This window comes from Myotis lucifugus, unplaced genomic scaffold, assembly GCF_000147115.1.
Source record: "Myotis lucifugus unplaced genomic scaffold, Myoluc2.0 scaffold_425, whole genome shotgun sequence".
Classification (NCBI taxonomy): domain Eukaryota; kingdom Metazoa; phylum Chordata; class Mammalia; order Chiroptera; family Vespertilionidae; genus Myotis; species Myotis lucifugus.
In genome coordinates, this window is record NW_005871473.1 from 152,872 (window position 1) to 173,541 (window position 20,670).

Consider the following 20,670-nt stretch of genomic DNA (forward strand, 5'->3'; position numbering starts at 1 on the left):
TTTCTGGAGAGAGAAGGAGCCACCTGCAGCTGCAGGCCTCCCAGCATGGCCTGGGATGCCAGATGCTGCGTAGAGGGACGGACAGCTCCTCCCTCCCTTTCATCCGAGACTGCCCTTGGCTCACACGCTCCACTGCAGAGCGGCGCCCTGGGGCCTGCTGTAGAGGCGGGCTGTGTGGGACCCGGGCGCCTCAGAACCCCAGCCTTCTCCCGGCGCTGGGAGGGGCACCCAGAGGTTTCAAAGGGAATATTTTATTTTGGTTAAATTAGCCTGAATCTAAACTGAAACCTGTCAGTACCCGAGTTGTACAGATTAATTGCAAATCTAGATTTAGCACCAGGAGGCTTTATTCTCCCGCCGCCTTTTACCCAGTCGTGTTGAGCAAGCACGTGGGGTGCGGGAGGACCGGTCCAGGTCCGTGTGGTCCATGGTGCATCTGAGCTGAGCCCTGCAGCTTTGTTCAGTGAATCGAGCCCTTTTAACATCATCTCAAGCGTTGGTTTTCATGAGGAGATTTGAGAGCAGGGAGGAGGCATGGTCTAGGCCAGGGGTCCTCAAACTATGGCCCGCGGGCCACATGCAAATACAAATACTGTATTTGTTCCCGTTTTGTTTTTTTACTTCAAAATAAGATATGTGCAGTGTGCATAGGAATTTGTTCATAGTTTTTTTTTTTTAAACTATAGTCCGACCCTCCAACGATCTGAGGGACAGTGAACTGGCCCCCTGTTTAAAAAGTTTGAGGACCCCTGGTCTAGGCATTCCGAAAGGAAGATGGGGCCGAGTTGTTTTCCAACCACGCCTTTGACTTGCAATGTCTGCTCTATAAAGATTATACTGCTCGGGGCCGAAGGGGACAGTGAGGTCTCGAATGAGCGCCAGCACTTAGACAGGACTTGAACAGGAAGACAAAAGGACGCTATGAAAGGCATGCGCTCCCGGGGCCTCCGTCCCAGAACTTGCTCGGGCCGAGGTGGCACCAGGCGAGTGAGTTGGGGACAATCACAATGGGCGATTCATCCTCCAGGCCCTCACGGCTCACGCTTGGCTCCTAAACTCTTTGCATTCTGGGGCGACTCCAAGAGTTTTGCCTAATCCTGGGCCTACGGGCTCAGCCTGAGACAGCCGTTCCTCGGAGACGCTGCTAAGGGGCTGCTTCTGCATAAGCTGCCACAGAGCCCTGCTCAGAGGGAGCAGGCTATAGTGAGGGCTTGGTGGGCCCCTCCGCCCCCTTCCCTCCAGAGTCCCCGGCATCTCTGAGACCTGGCGCTGAGGTCTCCCCTGCGTCTACAGTACTTGGCCCTACTTTGTTCAGAGAAGGAAGAGAGCGCACAGAAGGCAAGCAGGTCTGCCTCATTCAGTCAGGAGTCTGATGTCGCTGCAGACAGCCTCGGTCCCTGTGTGAAGGTGGCATCCACGGAATTCCCGTAACTGGGTGAAGCCACGGACAGACGTGCGTTTGTGACTGCACCACACACACACACACACACACACACACACACACACACGCTGTAGGTGTAAGTCAGACAGGCACTGCGCTGAATACACCCCCCAGGCATCCACCCACAAACTGGGGAAACAGAGTTCTCCCAGGCCACCCACACACAGCCTGTGTGCATCAGGGTGGAGAGCAGAAAGTGACCCCACCGAAATTTAAACATCGTAAGACTTGACCTGTATATACATGTGTGTATTTTAATTAGTTTTATTGGTTTCAGAGAGGAAGGGAGAGGGAGGGAGTTAGAAACATCAATGATGAGAGAGGATCATGGATCGGCTGCCTCCTGCACACCCGCTACTGGAAATTAAGCCCACAACCCCGGCATGTGCCCTGACTGGGAATTGAACTGTGACTTCCTGGTTCATAGGTGGACGCTCAACCACTGAGCCACGCCGGCCATGCCCAGGTTGCGGGCTTGATCCCCAGTGTGGGCCATGCAAGAGGCAGCTGATCAGTGATTCTCGCTCATCATTGATGTTTATCTCTCTCTCTCTCTCCCTCTCCCTTCCTCTCTGAAATCAATAAGAATGTATATATTTTTAAGAAAGCATGCCTGCCCCTGGCATGTTTTAAGTTGCCATCTAAAATTTTCAACATAATTTTAAAACAGTTGCCAGTGATGCCATTTTCAGAATGTAGTAAATAGTGACATTAAAGATACATTATTTCTTTAATGTGTCTAATGAACTTTAAATACCAGAAAATTTAATAGAGCATCTATTAAACACATGAACAAGTCCTTAAACAATTTTACATGGTTTCTTTTTCTTCTTGAATTTATATTTTCATTCCAGTAACCCTACCGAGTTTTATCCTTATGTGTTATATTTCTATGCATGAAAGCCTTTTATTGGCCACTCTGTCATAATTTACTATGACAAAAGTATGTATGAAGATCTAAATTTAATTTTTAATGTCCAATAACCATAAGTTTCTAGATGTTAAGAGCTTTTGGATTGAGTTATCATTACAATTATTAGTAATATACAGAAATAGGCAGTGGATCAACATAGTGCGCATATATGCCAACGTTTGATGAATATGAGAGATTACAAGTATAATATTTCCAACACTTCATGTATTTATTAATAAATATTATTTATTGCTAAAGTAAGAAAGGTTCCAGATCAATTCTATTTCTTTCTCATTTTTATAAATATCAGAAATGAGAAGTGTTATTCACAAGAGACAAATAGGCGAGAAAGGAACGGGTTTTGTTACTGAAACGTGACTCAGTTCTTGACACTATTATCTAGATACTTGCCTAAAATCTCATACGGCTCTCTTGCCAAAATTCCTCTTTAATCTTCTCTCGACTGATAATTCTTTTGGATCAGTTGTTTGAAAAGAACTGGAACCGAACGACCCGACTGCACAACCATTTATTCCCCAGCCGCCAGAGACATTTAATTTCAACAACTGTCCCCATATTTCACGGCGTTTATCTGTACTCTAGGTTTTCTCTCCTGAGATTGAGAATGAATGAGAGAGTGGTCTTTCCTTTTGAGGGTGGCAGGTAGGGGTGTGTGTGTGGGTGTGTGTGTGTGTGTGTTTGTGTGCGCGCGCGCGCGCGTGCACATACAAATTCAATTGAGAAAGAAGATCGCTGGCCCACAGGGCTTCTCCGTTTTAGAAAACACACCCACACTACAAATCCTCTCGGTGGGAGAATTGACAGCTAGTCCATACCCGTCTCATGCGTGCGCGCTTATCGAAGTTTACACCCGCTCACTCGATTCCTCCCTCCTTGTGAAGGGGGAGGTTCCAACGTGGCACACGGACCCTGGATCGTGTCTGTAACCATCCCGCGGGGCAAACACAAGAACCAGTGGGGAGGAATCTTCTTTCCAATTTTGTATTAAGAGAAACGTTCCTAAATTCCTGACTTCTGTCTTTTAAAACAAGAACCCGGGTACAATAGAACATTCTACTAGCTTCGATCACAAACGTACCTTTCTTTCAAAAACGTCATCTTTGCACAGAACTTAAATAAATTAAGAACACTGTGTTCTCTTTATTCATCAAGAGGGTTTTTCCCTTTCATTGTTTTTAAATTTACAAATGTGATACATGATCAAGATAAAATTTTGAAATATGCATAATGAAATATGAGGGGTGTTGTTTTGTTTTGTTTTTAAATCAGGGCTCACCATCACCCCCCTTTCTAGAGGAAGCCACTGGTGTAATGTAATGCTATCTTTCTGGACCTTTTCCTGTGCGCTTATAGAGTGATACATTATTGCCAGGGATATGGTATTTGCTTGTGTGCACGTATTTTTACATGAATGAAAATGCTGATACAGATTTTGGATGTCTGGAGTTTTCATGTCACATCTAGGCATATTCCCCATCACCACACGATATTCCTTTTAACTACCGCATCTACATTTAGTGACAACGTGTTGCCCTCACAAACAATGAAATAACCATCTTCAACCAAGGATTCTTGCTTCCAGGAGCAAGTATTTTTGTAAGACTCTTAGAAATGAAATCGCTGGTTCAGAGGCCACTTACATCCCCACTGTGGGCAGATTCTGCTGCAGGTCCCTCGGAAAAGGCCGCCTTACCCTGAGCCATGGCATTAGAGAGTCACCCTTTCCGCACACCCTCTCCAGCACCAGATAGTATCTATCGGTCTTTTCCATTTTCCTCGCGTGACATTAAAAAAAATGTGTCTCTGTTGCTGCGATTGGCATCTCCTCATGTGTCCGTGGCCATTTGTAGCTTTTTTGTGGGTCGTCTGCTCTCACTCTTTCCTCATTTTTCCACTGGGTTGCTTTCTTAAACTAATTTAAAGGACCGCTTTATAATACATGGATTGTAATTCTCTGTCTGTTATATGTATATATTGCAGATATTTTCTCTGCCATGTGTCTTTTAGCTATGTGTATTTTGTATTGTTGCCATGCAAAAAAGTATTTACTTTTCCAAGTTGTATCTCTAAGTCCTAGTCTTTATGGCTTCTTGAACATGTGTCTTATTTAGGAAGGTCTTCCTCTCCTAAAGTTATACAAATATTTTTCTTGAGTTTTCTTCTAATATTATTATTGTTTTGTTTTTTTTATGTTTAGCTCTTTAATCCATCTGGAAATGATTTTTGTATATGGTGTGAGGTAGGTATCTATGTGTACTTTTTCAATGAACAGTTCATTGTCCCAATGCTTTGCTTACTAACCCATCATTTCATATATTTGATGCCAATAGTTACCCACGGGTCTACTTCTAGACTCTATTTTGTTCCATTGATCAATGGAATTTGTCTGTTCCTACGCCTATAACACAGTGTACGCATTGCTGTAGTTTGATAATATGTTCTGCTATCTGACCAAGCAAGTATCCCTTGTTGTTCTATTTCAAGTGTATCCTAGTTTTTACCAGGCATTTGCTCCTCTAGACGGCTTTTGCGATCATTGTGTCAATCCCCACACATCATTCCATTGGGGCTTTTATTTGGATTGTGTTGAATTTTTAGATTAATTTGAGTGAGGCCTGGGAGATTTAGGAGATGTGTGATACCGAGTCTTCCTATCCCAGGAAAAGACATGTCTCTCTAATTGTGTAAGCCTTCTTTTATGTTTTTCAATACTTCTCTTTAGCTAGACCTTCTATATTTTCTGCTAAGGTTTAAGCCTAGGAATTTTAAATGTCCTGTTGCTATTGTTACAAACAATCTCATTTTCTACTGAATTGTGAAGTAAGTCCTTGCTATCGGTGTATATGAGAATGGTTTCATTTTTGGATGTTCATTTTACTCCTGGGTAGTTTATTAAAGCATCTAATTGTTCTGATTGCTTTTTAATGAATCGTCTTGAACAATCATATCATATGCAGACAAAGGCAGTTTTGACTCTGCCTTTTAAAAAAAAAAATATATATATATATATTATTGATTTCAAAGAGGAAGGGAGAGGGAGAGAGAGATCAAAACATCAATGATGAGAGAGACTCATGGATTGGCTGCCTCCTGCACGCCCCCTACTGGGGATCAAGCCCACAACCCAGGCATGTGCCCCTGACTGGAATGGAACCTGGGACCCTTCAGTCCACAGGCCGATGCTCTATCCCCTGAGCCAAACCGGCTAGGGCTTGACTCTGCCTTTTAAATATTCTACCTTGTTTTAATTCTGCTTTATCACATTGGCTAGTACCTCACCCGAACAGTGTTGATAAAATCAGTGGTAGACGATACCTGTACGGTTCTAATGTGTCATTAGTAAATATGATCTTTAGTGTGTTACATAGAGGACATGACCTTCTATTAGTAATGAACTAGAGCTTTGAATCAGGAAAGGTGTTGGAAAAGGATAGTTTTTCTCCTTTTACTTTAGTAAATTAAACAGATATTTTTTTAAAAGACCAAGGCATTCTTTTATTTCTAGTACATAAAACGTGTTGAGTTATAATGTGGAATTATTATAACCTATTGCTGATTCGATAAGATACTATTTTATTCAGGTTTTGAGACTATGTTCATAACAGAGATGTTTTACACATATGTAGGTAAGTCACCTAGACAGTGTCTGTATTCATATGTTAACGCTGCTTGCTAAGCTTCATTGATTGGGTCAACAGGGAATTCAAGCCAGTGTGTGGCTGGGGCAGTTTCTTTTACTTCCTGTTTTGGTTTTGGTTTGGAAAAGTATCAATAGGATAGAAAACTTTAGTAGAACTCACCCATAAGACCATCTGGTCCTGGTCCATACTTTTAATGTATAGCTTATTTTTTTTCTACAATTGTAATTGGTTTTGTATTTAAGTTTTTATTTTTCTTACCTTTTTTAAAATTAATATTTTCGAGTATTAACTCAATCATGGCATTTATACTTCAAATTTTATTGTTACAATGTTCTTAACATTTTTTCATTGTGTCCTTTGTGTCCGTATTAACCTTGCAAAAGGTTTATATTACTTTTGAAAGAACTAACAATTGATTATGTAGATATACTAGTAGTCTGCTTCCCTCTGCCCTTTTGATTGTTTATTTGATTTGTTTTGTACTAATTCCTCATATATCTTTATTATTTATTTTTTCTTGCTTTCTATAAATTTGCCTTGTATATCTTTGCTACCTTTTTAAAATAGAATTCTTATTTAATTAAAATCTACTTTAAATTATTTTAGAAATAAGTGCTTAAGTGCTATAAGTTTTCCCCCAAAATTACTTTAGCTATATTTCATAGCTCTCAATTAATAGGACTGTAATTATTATTATGACAGTTTTAAATTTTATTTTCAATTGTTTTCTTTACCAAATGGTACTCTTTTTAATCGACCAAAGAGAACCTTTTAAAAAAATTAACCTTTTGTTCTTCATTCCTATTATATTTTATTTGGTACAGTAAATGTTTCTTACTTTTAGTTTATTTACCTTTTTTTCCCCCTTGGAATTTTAGATTTCCTTTGAGGTATAACATAGTGATTGGTGTTTGTAAATGATTTTTAGATAATTGAGAATAATATGCAACCTCTTAGGGGTCCTGAAGACACTCACATCTAACAGTGACAACTCCTTATTTGTATTTTAAAAACGCATCTCCACTTACATTGTCTTCCTGATCTGTTAATTTGTGGAAGAGTGTTTTATTTTCCCATCCTAATTATAGGTGTCAGTTCCCTTTTATTTATAACCTGTTTTACTCTTTATACATTTTTGTTGCTATCTTAATTGGACCATAAAACTTTATAATTATCATAATGGTGAATTTACCATCTTTAAATATGCTATAAATCACTTTGTTGCCATATAGTTCTTGGCATCCTGAAATTTTTCATGTATATATTTAATTTCAATATATTATCTATTTAATATATATATTATCATGTACATGGAATAGTCTATAGTCAACATATATTCATATTTTCTTTTATTGTTTCTCATATTTTTGCATTCTTTCATCTTTAATATTTTCTGATATTTCCTTTTAGATATGCTTTTTATAAAGAACATGCATTTGATTTTTAATATACTTTTTTCTTACTTAACAGATAGTATTTGTACTTACTGTCTATAGTGACATTCCTTAAACTTTTTTATTTTGTGCTTTCTACTCACCATTATCCCATTCCTTTGTGTACTGATTTTGTTATTAATTAGAGGTTTTTTGGTCCTATTTTCCTAAAACTGATTTGGAAGCTATATGTTCTATATCTATTCTTCTAGAAGCTACTTTAAAATTGTAGCAAGCTCATTTAAATTTAAGTCATTATAATCAACAGCTGATGACTGTCTGTGATCTCCCTTTCGGTCCCTTGTAAGGACAAAGACTTTATCAGGCTTTTAATTATCTCTCTACCTCATTTGCTATGCACTTATGGCTGAAATTATCTAGAAGTTTCATTCCAAATAAGTATTGCTAATAGTGGCAGTGGTAACACTGTTAGCATTATTAGTATTATTATTTACTTTATGGCTTTGTTTAATAGAAGCCTTTATTAGTAGTTGCACCCCATTTTGCTACCAAATTAGCAGCCATTACTTAGATTTAAATTGCATTTGTGTGGCTTATTTGCTTTGCACTGTTTGTTATATCCCAAGTCGGTGTATATTCTAACATCTCTTTTCTGTTTTCCTGTAGTACAGCCTCAATTAATTTTTGCTTCTTCATTTCCCGTAAAGGCTGTGAGGGGTCAAGTTTCTGAGTCTTGGCTTGTCTGAGAGCTCCATCACCTTCTGTCTTTACACTTGATACGGAGCTGTCTTGATTATAAAATCCCAGGCCGAAAACAACTTCTGCAAATCCATATCATCGTTTATCTTCTCAATTACGTCAAGTGGGCCAGGCAAACGTGATTTCTCTTTGGAGAAGCGAGATTGCCCCTCTCCTCCAGAAGTCATCCTTCCTTAAATGCTCATTATTAGGATTCCTCCAACCGATCTAGGCTGGCAGTGCCTCTTCTGATGAATAGTTCATCAGGAATTCACAGAGAGCTCTTTCTATCGGCGGTAATCAGTTTCCTAACAACAAATCCCATGGATCAGCCGGAAGTTCCCATCGCTGGGGCTGCCTTTACTAATGATGCACTTAGTCCCCGAGTTCTACAACAGCCTGTGACTGTTACTTCACTTATGCTGATGCCAGCAACCTGCGGGGCGGTGAGGGTCCCCCTAATGTTTTTCCCAGGGGCACCCCAATTTCAGTCCCATCCTCTTGCCCTGGACTCTCAGATCCGTAGGCCTGCCCCCTCCCCCCCATGGCTCATGTCCTCCTCAGGCGGTTTTGAGTTTCCCCTCACTGGCCTGTGAGCTCTTGCTGAGACCTGCTGTGCCTTCTCTTGTGGCCCCGTGGTTTCTCGTTAGCGTGTGGTCTTCCATGCTTTTGAACTTCTCCATCCCCTTCCCTGGAAACACGGAGTCCTAGGTCGTGGTGAGAGAACGTCAGGGTGGTGGTGTGGAAATGAAAGGCACATTAGATGCACAGGGGCCACATTGTGTCTTAACCACCTTGGCCACGGAGTCGAACCCGAGGCCTGCAGACGCTCCGATACCTGATGCCTCGCTCAGTGACTCTGGACTCCCTCTCACGGTTAGGTGCCCCGTAGCCCCAGATCCTGACACCGTCTCTCCTCCCGAAATCATCTGCGATCTCTCCTTACCCTCCAGCCAGGGGCCTTTCGTCCCCGGAGGTGAGCCCTCTCGTGGCTCCTCTAGCCGCCTCCGCTGCTGCAGGTCTCTCGTAGGGTCTGCGCTGGCCTCCGAGACAAGTTGCACGAAGGGGTGTCTGTCTTGGGATAAAATGCATCGGGTGCCTCTCCTCTCCGTGGGAAGCGTGCAGGGAGACGGGGCTGACTCCGGCCGCCGGCTCACCTCTGTGCACCTCTGTCTCCACCCCTGCCAGGTCGGAGGTCACACCATGCTCCCCATCCGCTGGATGCCCCCCGAGAGCATCATGTACCGGAAGTTCACCACGGAGAGCGATGTGTGGAGCTTCGGGGTTATCCTCTGGGAGATCTTCACCTATGGCAAGCAGCCCTGGTTCCAGCTCTCCAACACGGAGGTACAGGGGCCTCGGGGGGCCTCGGCGGGGGAGGGGGAGGCGGGGGGGCGGTGAGGCTGACAGGAGCGAGCTCAGGCCAGGACTCAGACGCAGGGCATGAAGCAGGAGGCCTAAGAAGGCGCGGGGGAGAGCTCCTTGGTAGGACGAAACGATAGCTGTAGGAAATGAGGTCTAATTACCAAGAGCATGAAATCAGATCTCCGAATTGAGACGCAAGTCACGGTTCTCTGTGCTCTGCTGCTCTCAAAAACCACCGCTGTTCGCCAAGAAAGACAAGGATGACAAAGGCACTGCGAGGTTTTCAATGGTGCCATCTTGTGGGGACGCCCCCCTCCGTAGGCCCCCCTCGTCTGCGTCCCCAAGGGCTCCGGGCCTGCCAGGCTGAGCAGCGCCAGCCGTGAGGGAGGAGGGCAGAGCCCACGTTATTCATGGGACACGAGGAACTCTAACGGTTAACGCAATAACAGTAAACACCAGGGATGCTTCTAATTTACACAAATCCTAGAGAATACAAACCACATTTAATGTCCAAGCACCTTCGAGATGTATGGACCCAGTGCTTTCCACACACACACCTGTTGAGGCGCAGGACAAAGGCAGGGAGGGGGGTCGCGTGGGGTCCTGAGATGGCCTGGCCAGGGTCTCAGAGGCGCGAGCTTCTAGAACGTGGGGGAGGCTCAGACCAAGGTCGCAAGGATCTTCTGCTCCCAAAGCCGTTCTGTTATGCTGGCCCTGGAGCCGGGCCGACCCAGGATTCAGTGCAGCTTGTAGACAAGGAGGGGTTTCGTCTCCCGACGCAATAAACCCAGGCGAGATGGCGTTCCTCTCCATGGCCTTCTGTTTTCCGGAGAAACGTGCACACAAGGGCCTTTTCAGATTGGAGTCGTATCCGAATATCCAAGAAATTACCTTTTCCTTGGAAGCTGTGTTCATCTGCGCTTGCTTATGCCCTGGCCACTTAACTCAGTGACATCTTATCATTTATAAGCTGAACGGGTCCGGAACGCCTTTTCTAAAACAGGACAAAACAGTTTAATGACCTTTAAAAAAAAATAAAAGTGTGTATGTCAGACCCCATTTGTTATGATGTTTTAAAAAATTGCTCCTTTCTTCCTGGGGGTGGGACTGGTGGTGGGCACACACGTGCACACGTGCACACACACCTGCACACACATGCACAGACATGTGCCCTGAGCGCAGCTCGGGTCGTCTGGTGGCCCCGTAGAGACAGAACCTGGGCTGAGGGTTTGAGTGGCGGCAGATGCCCTGGACATCCAGGCTGGCCTGGTACCAACAGGGTGTCTCTGGTCCTTTCCAACTGCTCGGTGAGGCCTCGGCCTTGAAGCAGGCGTCTTACCCCCATCACCTGTCCCTCCCCACCGGCCCTGGCAGCCAGGGGGCAGCCGTCACTGGCAGTCGGATTCTCTACGGAGATTGACAGCTCGGTCAGCCCACACTGGGGAGTTGGGGAGCGGGGCGAGAGACACGGCTGAGGGCATAGGCGTTGGCCTTAGCGGCTGCTACTGCACTTTGAACTGGGTCCCTTTTCCTGGAGTCGCAGGTGATGGTGGGTGGAAATGGCTCTCGTAAGAGTAGGGACGTGAGCTACCGAAGTTCTACCAGGATGGCCGAGAAGTGAGCCATTGCAGACTCTGGGGTTGACACGACCCAGAAGGAGACGTACGAGGGCTTGGCACGCCATCCAGGGTCATCAGGGTGACACGGGGCCATAGGGAGATAGAAGGAGAAATCAAGACAGATGCTTCAGGCGCTCCCCGAGAGGTTTGTGTGTGTTTTGTCAGCGCCACCTATCTTCAAGTGAGGGAACTGCAGCTCAGGGCAGGTGCCGTGCCCCAGGCTAGATGGCGGTAGAGCTAGTAGTGAGAGAGGTTGAACCACCTGAGAAGTGGCAGGTGAAACCTTGAAGATTCACATGTTCAGCATCAGCAGAGAAGGTCCTTGAGGACTTGAAAATGCACCACAGATGCCAGGCTCGGTCCCCAGATGCCCAGCTGGGGTGGGGCCAGCCCTTCGTGCTGTGCGTTCCCCGACTCCTCTTTGTGGCTTTCCCTGCGTTATGGGGGCCATGTGGTCCCCCTTCTTGTTCTCATTTGGTCCCCAGAACCCTGGTAGGAGGCGGTCAGAGCAGACAGTGGAGCCCATCTCGCAGGCGAGGATGCTGAGCTCCTGTGAGGTCAGGCATGCACTGGCCGCCCACCGGGGCCCTGTGAGCACCCCCTTGCGCTGGGGACTTTAAATTAAATGGCACACGTGGTTTAGTGCGGAGAGCAGGAAGCATGGGCCTCGCCGAGGCGTGGAGGCACTCGTGGCGAGGGGCACAGAGGCTGGGACTGAGGGAGCTCCCCAGGAAATGGGACCCCAGGGGGAGACAGCCATGGAGGGGCCAGGTGGTCCCAGGCTCCCTCAAGGGGTTTCAGAGTCGGGCTGCTCATCAGACGGGGAGGGGCAGGTCAGAGGCCAGTCCCACTCCCGGGCAATGAAGCAGGAACATCCGCGGGCACCCCTGGCGATGCCACGCCAGTCCCTGTCCTCGTCACCCGCACACACAGGACTCACGAGAACCTCTGCTCTGTCCCCTGCCCCGCCCTCGGCCTGTGCCTTGGGTCCTGGGCCCTGCGCGGCACCCACCAGGGGAGCCGCGGCCTCCGGCGGGGGCCCGGCCGAGCTCCGATGTAACGCCCCCGTTCTCCCCGCTCTTCCAGGTCATTGAGTGCATCACCCAAGGCCGCGTGTTGGAGCGGCCCCGAGTCTGCCCCAAAGAGGTATACGACGTGATGCTCGGCTGCTGGCAGCGGGAGCCGCAGCAGCGGCTCAACATCAAGGAGATCTACAAAATCCTCCACGCGCTGGGGAAGGCCACCCCCATCTACCTGGACATCCTCGGGTAGGCCCGCGGCGGCCGTGGTCACGGAGTCTCGCCTGTTGCCTCCTCTCTCCAGCCTCACACGCCCCCCCGCCACCTCACAGCCCCTTCCCCGCCCTTGACTGAAGCGAACATCTTCATATAAACTCAAGTGCCTGCTACACATACGACACTGAAAAACGGAAAGAAGAAACCCTGTAAGGCAGTTGGCGTCTATATATATATATAGATATATAATATATATATTTATATACCTACTATCTATCTATATCTACAGAGAGATCCCTTCTCTAATCCCCAGAGAAGCTGCTAACACAGAAACCACAGGACTGCAACGACAACTCAGAAAATCGTCAACATGACGAACACAGACACAAGTTCCCTTTGACTTAAGCTGTGGCCCGTGCCTCCTCGGCTCTGGCTTTTTGGGGCGGAAGACCTGGACGATGCACAGAGACGGGGGCTGGGAGGAGCTGGGCGGACCCCGATCCTCTGCACAGGGGGGCTGCCCTCCAGCCCTGCACAGGCGCCTGCGTGGATGGCACCGGCCGTGCTCAGCAAGGACCCGCCCGACCTGGGCCTCTGTCTCCCCTGGCCACGCCCCCAAGCCTTCCCTCTTCCGGGGACCTTCGTCTCTTCCAAGACCCTTTTTCTACTGGAAAGTGTCGTCCCGATGCCTCCGGGAGCCGGCGATGGTGCCCACACGCTGAGCAAAGAGCAACAAGGACACAAGGACATGCAGGCGGCCACAGAGTCTCCCGTGTAACCCACGCCCTAGGGAACTGTCGTCTGTCCTCGGAGCATCAAGAACTGGCGGACTTTCTGGACTGACAGGCCCACCGAGGAGCGAGCTGTGACCCCGGCCCACCTAGAGGCACTGTCCTGCCTTTCATCACCCGAGGGACTCCCGGGTCCCGCTTCCCACACTCAGGCCTGCGGGGCGTTGGGGACGTGCCCATGTTGTCTCCACACGTGGATACAGAGGGTCTCAGCAGCGGGAGACTTCGTCCTTGTCGGTCCTGATAAGATGCACCCCTCTGGGTCTTCTGCTTCCCCCGGATCCTGGCCCCACCTCCCGGCCCCACCTCCTGGGCGTCTCCCTAGTCGGTGGTGAACCCGCAGCACAGGCCCTGGCATGCTCCTCGCGTGCGGGGCCCTGGGAGGATTGATGCGTCTGCCTCCCTGGGAGCTGCCGTGGATGCCCAGGGGCTGAGAAATCGCTGTGGGGGTGGGTGGGGGCGGGGCTCCTCTGGGAGAGGCCAGTGCGTGGCCAGTCCGCAGGCCCCGCATCCTGATGAGGACGAGCCCTGCTCAGAGACAGAAGGAGACGCCTGGGCCGGCGCCCGCTCCCCCTGCCTGCCCTCCCGGCTGCTGCTGTCCAGGACTGAGGGCCACAGAGCTGGGACCACAGCCCCACAGAGCCTCCTGCTGGGGAGGCCAGGGTGCACCCCTCCGGGCCACCTCACCCCAAGCACAGATCCACCTCACCGACTGGCCACTGCCCATCGGGGCCTCCGGGGGCCTCTGGCCTGCCCCTGCACTGTCCGCCGGAGGGACCGTCCTCATCGGGGCGCCTGGTCACCTGCAGCGGGGGCCTCCCGGTGTGGAGCTCGGGACTGACTTCTGTGTTTGTGATTTCCCTTCTTTTTTTAGACCAACACGTGTTTGTATTCTAACAGAAAAGAGCTGTGCTCGGACTGTCGGCTGTGGGGTGGGGAGGGGCTGCTCAGCTGGGCTGGGGGGGGGGGGCGTGCTGGAGCTTGCCGGGGGTTTTCTCGGTGCCCGGTGCCCAGCCCTGAGGGCTTCTGAGGGGAGCGCTTTGGATTGACTCCCCTGCTGTCCTGTGGCAGTGACCCCCCTCCACGGGAGGCCCTCGGGCGCTGTGGGCTGGGGGGGCTGCACGCAGGGTGCAGTCGGGGTTCGGGCTGGTGGCTCAGGGCGACGTGTGCCTGGACCGGGTCACCGGGGCCCAAGGGAAAGTGTCAGCTGCCTGTCATGAGAGCAGAAGAGAAAGGGTGGCGGACAGGGGGCAGGGGGCCAGGGGGCCGGGGGCGCCTCACGCTTATTGCTCTTGCTGGGCTGTGTAGAGTCTGCTTTACATGGTGGCCTGTGAGCCTTGACAAGTGAAACCATCCAGGGGTTTGGATCAGGAAGGAGGTGGGGAGAGCGCTGGGGATGGAGGGGGCTGGGGGGCTCTGGATGGGGAGGGGCATGCGTACTCCTCCTGTAGCGAGACAGGGCGTGGACTCATCGTGCCGTGACTCAGTTTCCCCACCTGCAGGAGGAGGGTGTGCTTGCTGACCTCTGGCCCCATATACCTCTTAAACCATTGGATTCTAAGCGCTGTCACTGTGGCATTTTCCTCAGTCCCTCTTGGAGTTCCAGGACGGCTCTCCCAGGCCTTGATGGGGGTGGGGGGGGGGAGGGGGCAACTGCCTCTGAGGGTCCATCGGCCTGGGCAGGGCTGGGCTCCAAAGGGACGCCCTCTCTCCCTCCCACCTTCATCACTGCGAGCGATCCCGAGGCCCAGGTGCCCGGGGCTATTTCAGGCCCAGGATGCATCTCTCCCAGCCTCTCTACGCGCCCAAAAAGCACTGGCACAGATTCCCCTATTTATTCACTTATTTATTTTTAAAGCGCCTACTGTGGTTGAATGAGTCTTGAAACAACCCCCCTTCGGCCCACAGGGCCACAGCAGGCCACTGCATCCCGACATCCGCAGCCCGACAGGCCGTGCCCGCGGGGCTGCGAGGCTGTAGCCTCGTGTGAGCTGCCTCCTGCCGGCTGCCGGCTGCTCCTGTTCGCCCCGGCCAGGCCCCCTCCTGGACCGGGCATGAGCGGCCTGCAGCTGGGTGCCCACCCGGGTGCCACAGCCCAGGGTCACTCCAGGTCCTTACTTTGGACTTGACCCCCGTGCTGCCCTCGGATCGCAGCCCTGACCTGGGAGTGGGATTTGGAGGCTCGCTGAGCCCCTTTAGCGACGAGACAAGGACTTGCCGCCCCCTCCGCTCAGCAGAGATCACGCACAAATCACCCCGGACGAGGCTCCCCGAGCCTCGCAAGGCCCCTGGTCCTCCCGGCTCAGGCTGAGCGGTCCCCTTCTCCTCGCGATGCTCACTCGCAGACGACACCCGTGCAAATCTTTTTGGTGCTAAATCCTACAGAAACCACCACCAACAGGAGAGCTGACAGGGCTTAGGGGCTGCACGAGGCTCAGCTCAGAAGCACAAGGGAGCCGGTCATGCCCGAGAGCGCAGGACGCGAGCGCGGGGAGAGTTAAGTAGGGTGTGGAGGGGTGGAAAGACCGCCAGAATCCCGGCTCCCCTTCGAGTGACCCGGTGACCCTGGCCCAGTCAGCTAAGCTTTCCAGTGGTCAGATTTCTCATCCAAGACATTGAGAGGTTGTACTAGGTATCCTTAGAGTCCCTTTCAGTTTAAAAACAATTCTGCATTCTGGTCCCACTTTTTTTTTAAGTTGTTAGAAATAAGGGAGGACTAAAACTTGTTAGAAATAAGAGAAAGTGAAAGATGGGTCAGGACGAGGAGGAGGAAGAAAGGTTACCAACAGCAGGAAATGGATTGTAGAAGGCAAGTGAGGAGGAGGAAGGCTCAGTGACTTAGTCTTGAGGGATGTTGAGGGCGGGGGGGGGGGGCGGTGAGGGAGGAGCCAGGCAGATAAGCCAGGGACTCCATTCTCCTGCTCTTTATTTTTTAAAATATATTTTTATTGATTTCAGAGAGGAAGGGAGAGGGTGAGTGAGAGAAACATCAATGATTGATGTTTGAGAGAGAGAATTGGAGAGAATGATAGATCGGCTGCCTCCTGCATGCCCCACACTGGGGATCGAGCCTGCAACCCAAACATGTGCCCTTGACCAGGAATCAGACCGTGACCTCCTGATTCATGGGTTGACGCTCAACCACCGAGCCACGCCAGCCAGGCTCTGGTGCCCATCTGAACTCAAGTGGCTGTTACCTTTCCCCGCTGTTGTCAGGAGTGGTATGTGATGTTGCAGGCTATCCCCATAGCTCTTCTTCATCCGGGAATGATGAATGGCTTCTTGGCCCCGCTTTTCCAAACCGGACAGCAGCGGTATCATCCTGAGTAGAGCTGTCGTTGTTGCCAGGACATTCCTGAGGTCTGGGGTGCCCCCCGGTGCGTCGCTCACAGTCTGGAACAAAGGAGCAGCTCAGAGCTGCTTGCTGAACGAACCCGTGTGCCCACAGCAGCTGGAGGACTGCCTCCAAGTGTCCCCAGGAGTCTTCTGTCAGCCTGGGCAGAGGGCCAGCCTGCTGGCACTCGCCTTAGCGCACACTGGCACCTTTACCCAGACCTTGGTGCTGTGGCCTCTATGTTTTTTGGTCCCTAGATCATCATCAGTTTTTTTTTAATACTGAATACTTTGTTTTTTTGGCCAACACATAATAGGTTTTAAGAAAAATTCCAAGTTTTTGTATCATTATTCTGATCTCTCATGAGCTGCAGGAGATGTTTCAGGATTGCTTTGGAGCACTCACTAGCGAAGGTGTGGGCCGCCGTGCCTTTACGCTGTATCTGTATATTCAATCGGAACAGTGGGCGTCCGTGAAGGTCTGCGTGCAGCCAGCAGATCGATCCCACAGTGCTTGGTCGGCGTAGGCCTTGTGCTTCCCGGGGAGGAGGCAGCCAGAGAGGCCCTGGCCTCGGGGGCACGCAGAAAGGCATGAAGGGAAGCGTGTCTTCTTGTGCAGCTGGGTCATGCGTTGCTCCCCAAGTCAGATTATGCTGACGACAGCGCTCTGAGCATCCCGAAGCCACTCTTGCTGGTTGTCTGGGTCACACAGGAGCCGATCCTGCCACATCCTGTCCCGTTGAGGGGTTGACATGTCAGTCACCGCCACTGCAGGGGGAACCGGGCCCTGGCAGGGACGGGCAGAGAGGCTGTGAGAGGTGTGCCATCACCTGCTGTTTCTGAAGGGCATTGCCGACTACGCTGATGTGTGTCTGTGCGTCACTGGATGGGTGTTAGGACTTTGGCTGTGAGCGTCACTGGGTTGGGTGTTAGGACTTTGGCTGTGAGCATCAGCTGTTCCACACGCAGGCCTCCATCTTGGCTTCTGGCGACCTGTTTCCCTGGTGCATTCTCTGGAGGATCGCCCCCTCGAGTGCCTACACAAGAGCCATACTTTGCACCAGGAGCTGCCTCCACCCCGGTCTCAGTTGTGTGGGCATAGACACCTTTCTGTTTCACGGGGAGCTCCCTGGAGCTTGGGGGCCGGGGGCTTCTCACAGTACTTGGAATTCCCGGTCAAAGTAAGAAAACGAGATTCCCTTCCTCTTTAAGATCCGAGCTTACAACACGGCGTGCTGTGCAATTTGCCATCGCAAAGGGGTCTTCCCCCGTGGGCTGGGCTGTCTCCCATCGTTCAGAGGCAGGACAGCAAGCTCCGCTGATTCTCCCTCATCACCACGGTGAACGTGGCTCTGTGCGCCGCGCCCGGCCCCAGCGCGTAGCTCGCCAGAGATACTCAGGGCCGACAAAGCCAGACGTTCCGAACAGGAGATGTGTCAAGATAACGGAAGTGACAAAAGGCCGGTTGGACGTCTGAGGGGCGCTCGGCACTCGGGTCTTGCTGTTCAGCTTAACATCTTACGGGAGCGATTGGTTTCCTCTCACTTTGGACAGTGACAGATTTAGACGTCGCCCTTGGAAGTCTGAGGGTCGACTGGGAGCCTGGCTGTCCACCGTGTTCACTGACGTTCTTCCCGATGCAGCATCCCCGAGGCCCAATGAGAAACGGGAGCGCCGGAGTCTAAGTCTGGAAGTCATTCTTTCTTTTAAAGATACATTTTTATTGATTTCAGAGAAGAAGGGAGAGGGAGAGAGAAAAACATCCACGATGAGAGAGAATCATGGATCAGCTGCCTCCTGCACGCCCCCTACTGGGGATCGAGCCCACAACCCAGGCATGTGCCCTTGACCGGGACTCAAACCGTGACCTTCTGGTTCATAGGTGGACGCTCAGCCACTGAGCCACGCTGGCAGGGGCTATTCTTTCATTTAGGAAGAGCACATGGGAGCCATAAAAACAACAGCAGCACAACAAAGAAGCTAACTACTGGGAGACACTCGAACGCACAGCTTCCTTCAACGTTTTGTTGTTTTTTCTTGGCGAAGTGTCATGTCCCGTCTCCACTTAACAGCTACCTGACCTTCATCCCGGGGGTGGAGAAATAAACCTGGTCCAGATGACTGGACTTCTGCTTTCTGCCGCCGAAAAGTAAACCCCAGGAAAGAAGATTGTCTTCCATTTTTCTTCTTTTTTTTTTTTTGCTTTTGGCTCCTATCCTCCTGCTTCCATGGGACTGACAACCTGCCCCTCCGACTCCGCCAGAGTCTTAACAGGAGGTGAAACCCGGGACCACAAACCGCGTGGGCCTCACACAGGGAGGAAATTGGCGCCGAGTGATCCGGCGCACGGAGCAGAAAACTCTCATTTCCTGCGGGCGAGTGGGATTGACGGCTGCATTAGGGCTTCTGAAGGGGCCTGCCCTGCGGTGGCTCCCGGGTGTCAGACAGCGCCGACATCTCCATTAGCCTCCCGCTCCGCTCACTGAGATGCTGCCCGGGCCTGGGCGCCTCTCGCCTGGAACCTGGTGGCCGCCCTGGGCCGCCGCCTCTCCCTCCCCCACCCATGCGCTCTGGGTCCCTGACCTTGGGCAGAGGAGCCCCGGTGGGGATGTGACTGTAGGAGGGGAGCGCCGACCTCTGTCTGAGCGCCATGCTGGGCCAGGCCTTCTCTCCGGGTGACAGTGGTTGTCATGGCATTGGCTTCCCCCGCAGGGACCGCACGGGAGGGCACGGAGCCACTCCGCGAGGACGCACAGCTTTGCAGCGTGTCTGGTGCCGCACGAAGGGACATGGTAGATAAGGAATCCGAGAGCCCAGGGCTCCCAGGCCTTCAGCTTGTCCAGGTCCACGTGCAGCAGGTGACGGCTGCAGCCAGGTGGCCTGGTGGGGTGTCAGGTTCTGATGGGCAGAGAGCTTGCCCTGGTCTGTACAGGTGTTTCCTTCTAAGCAAGACAGCCCCAGCTCCTTTAAAAAAAAATTTATTGATTTCAGAGAGGAAGGGAGAGTGAGAGAGATGGAAACATCAGTGATGAGAGAGCATCGTGGACCGGCTGCCTCCTGCACGCCCCCTCCTGGGGATCAAGCCCACAACCCGGGCATGTGCCCTGACACGTTCATGGGTCAGTGCTCAACCACTGAGCCACACCGGCCGGGCCCTGCCTCTTTGCTGCTGGTGGGGACAGAGGATGCAGCTGTCCCCCAGGCCCCGCTGTCAGCTCTCTCCTCACGCGGGTGGTGGCCCCAGCATCCCCAGAGCCCTTTCCACACTCACTGGTGGTGCCACGTGGAGACACGGCGGCCAGGGGAAGCCTCAGAGCTGAGTCACAGCTTCTCTACAAACGAGGGCCGTCCAGGACACCAGGAGTCTGAAGCGAAGCCCCTTCACTTAGCTTAGCCGTGGCCGCCTCCTGCCCGTAGATCTGCCGTGGTGTCGGGCGTTGGGGGAAACGCGCTGCGGTTTTGGAACGTTTCACCCCGAAGGCCGGAGCACAGATTTCTCCGCGGCTTTTCCGATTCTGATTCTCTGTGAAATTTATTTCCCACTTTGCTTCTTGTCTCGGAGACGAGTAACAAGAATCTCTTTGTACACTCTTAGCTCTTTCTTTCGGAGCAATGGCAGCTTCCAGCCAAAGACACCGTGTTTATTGACTAGGAAAACAGACGTCTGGGCCAAGTAATGTCGCAGCCGCGCAGAAGCAAACCTGATCTTTACTTACCAGCAGCGATCAGCGTCGTGTTATGTTCTAGATGCTCAAGCTCACACAGTGACACAGTGCAAAGTATGACACGTGGACATGCGTGCACACGTGCGCGCGCGCGCACACACACACACACACACACCTCTACACTCCATTGCTCCAATACAGTCCAACAAGGCCATGTGCTGCAAGTGTGTTTTCCCCACTGATCTTCATGTGTGTATGTGTGTGTGTGTATGCGCGCACCCACGTGCGCTCACCAATAAGTGTGCATCGGGCCTGTGCTTTCTTAAATTGATCTGTAGCTCACTGTTTGTTTTTTAATTATCATCACCCAGCCTTTGACGTTGTGCATTTATAAAGTTAGGGCTTCTTCACGGAAGACTGAATCCCGAGTTTCCAGAACCTTCCCATGGAAAGGCTGGATTCGTTTTCTTGGAGAAACACAAAACCCAACCCAACCTGGACGCAGTTTTTATGG

At 50.8% G+C, this 20,670-nt stretch overlaps 1 protein-coding gene across 1 annotated transcript in view; it reads left to right on the top strand.

Annotated features, from left to right (window-relative positions):
• The window catches only part of NTRK3 (neurotrophic receptor tyrosine kinase 3), a gene marked incomplete at its 5' end in the record, with an annotated part of 161,800 nt that extends 149,396 nt beyond the window's left edge, over positions 1-12,404 (top strand). Inside the window, 3 exons of the mRNA XM_023744054.1 lie at positions 4,573-4,614; positions 9,337-9,495; positions 12,219-12,404. Of these exons, the coding sequence (XP_023599822.1) occupies positions 4,573-4,614; positions 9,337-9,495; positions 12,219-12,404 (387 nt within the window). The remainder of the gene's footprint in view (positions 1-4,572; positions 4,615-9,336; positions 9,496-12,218) is intronic.
• Between the last annotated feature and the right edge of the window lie 8,266 nt (positions 12,405-20,670).